General features: G+C 31.6%; 1 protein-coding gene across 1 annotated transcript in view; it reads left to right on the forward strand.

The window, feature by feature from the left end:
- Window positions 1-1,408: 1,408 nt before the first annotated feature.
- The window catches only part of LOC108783215 (Extracellularly regulated kinase 7), a 22,809-nt gene continuing 16,930 nt past the window's right edge, over window positions 1,409-7,287 (forward strand). Inside the window, exons 1-6 of the mRNA XM_018551730.1 lie at window positions 1,409-1,572; window positions 2,739-2,958; window positions 3,073-3,203; window positions 3,489-3,664; window positions 4,059-4,198; window positions 4,282-4,474. Of these exons, the coding sequence (XP_018407232.1) occupies window positions 1,483-1,572; window positions 2,739-2,958; window positions 3,073-3,203; window positions 3,489-3,664; window positions 4,059-4,198; window positions 4,282-4,474 (950 nt within the window). The 5' untranslated portion in view covers window positions 1,409-1,482. The remainder of the gene's footprint in view (window positions 1,573-2,738; window positions 2,959-3,072; window positions 3,204-3,488; window positions 3,665-4,058; window positions 4,199-4,281; window positions 4,475-7,287) is intronic.

Below are 7,287 nucleotides of genomic sequence, written 5' to 3' on the forward strand. Positions count from 1 at the left end.
AGCTTTCTGTTCAGTTTAATCTACTATCCATCACCAGTCCAGTTGTTGAAACAGTTATTATGGTATACCCTGTGTGCGTGCGTGCGTGCGACACGATCTTTGTAATGTATAATATTTTAGGTGTAGTAAAAAGAAATCCATTATTTTTCCAATAGATTTCATGCAAAAATAATGGTTTCTTTTTACTAATTTACATGATGTTTATTATAACAGTAGAGATATTGGTTGCGTTCAGCAGGTGCAGTATTCTTTTAGATCGTCCAATAGCAGCGAACGTTTACGGATCCACTCCACAACAGTTGAATCTGTTGAACGTGACCATTGACATTGGGCGAGTTCAAGACGGCAAAGCGGCTAGGTAGAGTCCCTAGAAATACATGTATTTCTAGGGACTTTAGGTACGCTTACCGAGCGATTGAATATAATTGGTTATTACTTATAGATCCAACCAATCATACTCGATCGCTTGGCAAGCGTACCTATAGTCGCTTTACCGTCTTGAACTCGCCCATTATAACATTTGGCTATCTTTCGAGAAACAGAAAAGTCATATTTACGTACATTATGATGTATTTTCGGCTAATATAATGTATTGACTTTGTGTCGCACGGATATAACTACAGTTAATCAAATTGTAATTCCTATGAATCAAGTGTAATTTATTTTGCATATGAATGTATAATATATATACAAAGTTAAAAATACTATATAATAATTAAACAGTTTGTTTTTGTTAAAGATCAATACATATATCATTCTATTAATAAAAATTGCTAAAGTTAATTTTTTCTACTCTTTTTATTTTTAAAAATTATTATCTATATATTACGACAATTTTGGACGACATTATATTATTATATATTATTTATTTGTTTTCTTTTTAATGAAGAATTATAGATATACAAAACGAGTATCGGCATGAGATTCCTATAAAGTTGTTATTAATAAATATTAGTACATAATACAACGTATAAGTATGATCTTTTGTTCCAATGATAATTTAAAAATTATTCGTTTACCCAACAATACAATATTACTTCTCATTATAATAATATTCTGATGATACTGCATCTCGATAATGAAAGTGACTTTTATGGTGAATCCAATGTTCGATATCAAGATTTGTTATGAAATGAAAAACAATAATGTTTTCTTCAACTTTGACAAACGTCTCGCTCACGGATAATATATTTATGCAGGTGACATCGCTTGATCGCTGGCAACCGGCGACACGGTCGCCCCGGCAACTGCCATTAATTCCGTAAACAAAGGCACGCATTGTCGTGCCGAGGGTCGTGTGAAAAAAATTTCCTCGATCGAGGGTCATACGTTTGATGTACGAAGATGATGAATGCGCCGCGACGACTCGCACTTGTCTCCGCGTTCGCCTAAAAGACTCTTTCACGTGCGGAGACTGTCTCTCGTTCCGAGTTGTCATCGTAGCGATCTGAAGATTCCGTCAACGGCGCTGCTGCTGCGATAATGTCGGGGAAAAAGGCTACAGAGAAGGTTTCCGAGATTGATGCACATATCAGCAAACAATATGACATTGTGCGACGTCTCGGCAAAGGGGTAATAATGTTATCTTCCCCATTTATTCCGTGTAGGGTCATTTTACAGATAATGTGAAAGCGCGAATTGATTTCGAATTTATTCTTTTATCCTACATGTGAAATAAAAATGCGCGGGTTAATAGACAGATAAAATATGTTCGTTTAAATTAATTGTGATTTTGTCAAAGATTATACTGTATTTTATTTAGATATTACATCGTGTATATTATTTGTTAATATATGTATAAGAGTTATAGGAAAAATATGAAGTTGTGTGAGATGTCTGTGGCTATTTCAGATAAACAACATTTTTAATTTTAATTAAATATATGGAATTAAATATATGATAGAAAGTAAATTATATATGTATAAAAATTTGATATTTTTTTGTATTCTTTGATATTTTAGAGTTTTTTTTTTGCAAAAATCAACTGATATTTTTATTATCAAATTTATTATAATAATTTTTTTACAATTACTTTATGTGTAATATTCTGTCGATTATCTTATTTTTTTATTTTATTTTTATAAAAATTATTTTTTTACACAATCTTATTATTATTTTGATAACAGAAAAACAAAATCATAATATGTGTATTATAACATATACAATAAAGTTTATACGATAAAAGCTTTTATTATATCAACGTTTCCCAACATTTTCCTTTTGAAGATGTCAATAATCATTATAATTATCTGCCTCAGGAAAGTAAAGTTGGAGACAATCGATAATGCCGCCGTCGCAATGATAGCAAACGGATTGTAGTACCGCAAATCAATTTTTGTTATATGCTATTTACATAATTTGTATCTGATGACAGGTTGTAGTCTCATTTACATCATAATGACAACGTAAACTTATGTATTAACTTATACATTGTGTTTGGTATTTCTTATTTATATTTTACGGTAATTTAATCAGTAAAAGTGAAATAAAAAATGTATTATATATATAATATAATAATAATTTTATATGTATAACAAAATAATTCTGCAGTGTATAATTTTTATTTATATTAATTTACATTTGTGTTTAAATATTGTTAAAAATTTAATGAGTAATTATAATTTTAATAAGAAATATATATGCAAGAATATATGATATAGTTGAAAAAATTTCCTGTTTCTTTTATAGATTTTTTATAACAACAACAATAACATTGTTTAATTCTTGTTTTTATACAGGCTTATGGTATAGTATGGAAGGCAATCGAAAAGAAAAGGAAGGAAACCGTCGCGGTGAAGAAAATCTTTGATGCCTTCAGAAACCAAACGGATGCGCAGCGTACGTTTCGCGAGATCATGTTCCTACTGTCGTTTGCTAATCACGAGAACATTATAAAACTGATCGGACTGCATAAGGCGGACAACAATCGGGACATTTACCTCGTTTTCGAATACATGGGTGAGTTTTACCCTGTCCGAAGAAGAATTCGCACACATACGCATACGAAGGTCACGCCATGTGCGCCGATTCTCAGACTTTTGGCCTGAAACACGTTTCGGCCCGTTTCCCCAGAAACCGATCTCCACAACGTCATTAAGCGGGGCAACATCCTCAAGGACATCCATAAGGTCTTCATTATGTATCAACTTTTTAAGGCAATCAAATACATACACTCAGGCAACGTTATCCACAGAGATTTGAAGGTAACGTTGAGTCTTACGATTTAAACGTGTTTAAAAAGTTTCAGTTAATTTTTAATTAATTTTTATCAAAAAAATATCTTTAGAAAATTTTACATATAATTTTAATTTCACTTTTAATGGTAAATGTTTACTATTAAATTTTATTAAGTCACATTTGAAAAATACTTTTTTGTGTAAAAATTTTTTAATTTTTTAATCTTTTTCACATATCTTAATTTGTTATATTGTTTACGATGGAGAAAATACATTGTTCCATTATGTCGAGTTTGTATTATTTTTTTATAGCCATCCAATGTTCTTTTAAATGCGCAATGCCATTGTAAGATTGCGGATTTTGGTCTGGCACGCTCGGTTACGCAAATCGGCCAAGGCGATGGTGAGACAGGAAGTGATCCAACTTTGACGGATTACGTCGCTACACGATGGTATCGCGCACCAGAAATTCTGATAGCTTCAAAGAGGTATATGTTTATTTATGGAACATTAAAATGATAAAATGCAAAATTAAGTTTTGTAATTGTAATATTATAGAACTGATATATCATTTCAACTTGCTTCTGTTCAGAAAGTAATGAAGAAATACATTTTCATTACGCGGAACGTTATAGTACATTGTGTAACGCGTGGGGGCTAGTGTTATGGCGCGAAGGGCGCGAAAGCACGAGCGAAGCGAGTCCGTCCCGCGCTATATACACTATACCCCCACTAGTTGCTCATAATATTTTATGTCACGCGGTTCGCGTAAATTTAAATGTCGTCTCTATATAATTAGATAATTGGGGTTTCTTTTATATGTGAAATTTGGATATTATAAGGATCGGATTTTATCATTCATGGTAATATAAATATTTTTAGATATACAAAAGGAATAGATATGTGGTCCTTAGGTTGCATTTTCGGTGAAATGTTACTTGGAAAGCCACTTTTTCCTGGCTCATCAACGATAAATCAAGTTGAGAGAATAATGATAACCTTGCCTCCACCAACAGACGAAGGTAATTCTTTTCTCAGCTGTTTAATAAAGTGAAGAAAAAAGAGAAAATAAAAATAACTGGATTCTTTCCAATAATTTTTTCAGATCTAGTATCGGTCAGCGCCGGTTATGGAACTAATTTATTGGAAAAGACACCCAACAAACCCAAAAGGACTTTGAAGGATTTGTTGCCAGAAGTGTCGGAGAATGCTTTGGACCTTATCAGTAATTTGATAGTCTTCAACCCCACACAACGTCTTACGGCAGTTGAAGCACTAGAGCATTTATATGTTGCTGAGTACGTATATATTGTAATAATATAATTTATAATTGTAATATAATTTTGCAGAAGATAAATTTAAAACAAAACTTATTTTGTTTCATTAAATAAAATTTTTATGAATTTCTTTTAATTCAATTATTCTTCTCATAATCAATATTTATAATTTATTATCTATATACGTCTATAGAGCAAAAATTATTATTTTTAAATTAATATTCAACTCTAAAGACCGTTAATGTAAGAACATAACTAATACGAATATGAAGCCTATAACAGTCTAGCTTGGATCTTAGTTACTTATATATAATTTCGCGTAAATTTATATACTAATATATGTAATCTTTTTAAACTGCGCGCTGAACAATTGTCGGTCTTGAAACGCCACTCTAATCAACTACAGTAATACTATTAAGAATTATAATAAATTGATTAACAATTTAATAATTAATTAATGCTCTTTTTTTGGCATCATATATCGATTTTAAACTGTATTAAAATCTGAAAATATAATTCTTATTGTGAAAAATATTACCTCGGCCGGGAGTCGAACCCAGACCACTTTTTTAAAATTCGTATTGCAACATCTGAATTATATTTAAAATAATTATATAAAAAAAATTATATAAAAAAATTATAAAAAGTAATTATATAAAAAAATATAATAATTATATAAAATACACTGCGCAACAAAATTAACGCAACACATGTTTCACTATGCAAAAATAGTCAAACTTCAAGATAGAATAACTTCGTCAAAAATCATCGTATCGAGATGTCTAAAAAAGCATTTTACAGCTTGAAATCTCTACTTTTCAGATCGCTACTTGAAAATGTGATCTCACGGAGATTTTATGAAGTTACACAAACATAAATGAAGATATATCAGATTTCAAAATTTTTTATGAAATTTGCTTAGTTCCACGGGCCGGACAAGAAATTGTACGCAAATGCGATTTACATCATTCGAAAGAGCGAATCTTTACTTTTAATTTGTTTTTTTTACGAAGCTCAATACGATTTTTTTTCACTGAGTTATTCTACGTTGAAGCAAAAATGACTTTTGCTGCAACCTTGAATAACTCGGTTTGACGCATTTTTACTTATATTTCTATAACTTCACGAAATATCAGTAAAATCGTTTTTTGAAGTACCAGTCTGAAAAGTAGAGATTTCAAGCTTTAAAATGTTTTTTTTAAACATCTCGATTCGATAATTTTTGACGAAGTTATTTTATCTTGAAGTTCGCGTGCAGCTACTGAACAAAATTAAAGTCACTTAAAATCAGTATTTAAAAGAACCAAATTCAAATTACACATATCTCCGCGAAGAATGGTCGCGAAGCAATGTACGAAAAAACTTTTTAAATCCATAACAAATTTCTTTAATTGTAAGTAAAGTTTAACATTTTCTCTTTAAAATTTTTTATCATTATGCTACAATTTTTTTCACTGAGTGATTTGAAGTGAGTAATGCATTATGTTGTCTTTCTCTGAAAATTTCTAAAAATGTTGCCGCCGGTATTAGCATTATTCGAAATGTATCACGGGGAGTTTACATGGTCGGACTTACATCTCGGGTGTGTTCCATTCAACGCACGCTCGCACACACGCACGACATACACACGCACGACGCACACACGCACGACGTATATACACACGCACGTCGCACGCACGTCTCACACACATTGCACACACGCACGACACACGCACCCACATGTGCATGCACGCACACGTAAATCCGACCGTGTAACTTTCTCGTGGTACACCTCGAATAATAATATCTAATACCGGCGGCAACATTTTTAGAAATTTTCAGAGAAAAGGCTACATAATGCGCCATTACTCACTTCAAATCACTCAGTGAAAAAAATTGTAGCATAATGATAAAAAATTTTAAAGAGAAAATGTTAAACTTTACTTACAATTAAAGAAAGGCTATAGTGGGATAAGAAGGTCAAAACTGCCCTAGCCTGGATTATTATTTGGAATTGGCCATTTGATAGGGCATATTTAAAAACTCCTTCAGCCCAAATTTCAGCCCCCTAGGTGATAATGGGTTGCTCCTAACGTGAAAAACGTGTTTTTTAGAAAAAAATTTCTACTGCTCAACTGTTTTCTCCAAAAAATCTGAAAAAATTCATGAACGTGAGTTTTTGGGTAAGGAAACATCCTAATTTTTTTCAGATTTTTTTGATCAAAACTGTAGCTATGAAAAATACATGAACTTTTCAATGATTTTTTAGGTTATGAAGGTCATATTTGGCCAAATTCTAAATAACATTCTCTGGTGTATTTTTTCACGTACTTCGGCATGCTGGTCTTAGAATTAACATTTTTGGACCGAAACATGTTCAAAATTTGATAAAAAACGATTTTTTCCGCATTTTTTCCATGTTATTGGCACATAACCTAAAAATTAAATAGTTCAATAGGTGATAGAAGACAGAAAAATACTCTAGAAATTTTCTAAACAGTAATTAATACGTTAAAAATGGCGAATAAGAGTCAAATTACAATTTAAAATCTGAATCTGATAATTTATTCTAATATTCTATATTGCGAAGAATATCACGTAATTTTTGGCGTTTCGTCCCGGCTTCCACTACTGGACTCATCAGTAAGGTATTGTAATGGAAGCCTACCTTAGACGCCGGTATAAGTTATTAAATCGAGATGCTATATAAAGAGATATACGCGTGTCTCAGCACTTGCGAGAATTTGCGAATATCGATAGACCTCTGATGGCGGGTCGACGTAGTAATATTCTTCGCAATATTTATCCAAGGTAAGAAATAACGTTCTATTAATATATGTAGTCCCCCCAAATTG

This window comes from Cyphomyrmex costatus, unplaced genomic scaffold (assembly GCF_001594065.2).
Source record: "Cyphomyrmex costatus isolate MS0001 unplaced genomic scaffold, Ccosl1.0 scaffold1450, whole genome shotgun sequence".
NCBI lineage: Eukaryota > Metazoa > Arthropoda > Insecta > Hymenoptera > Formicidae > Cyphomyrmex > Cyphomyrmex costatus.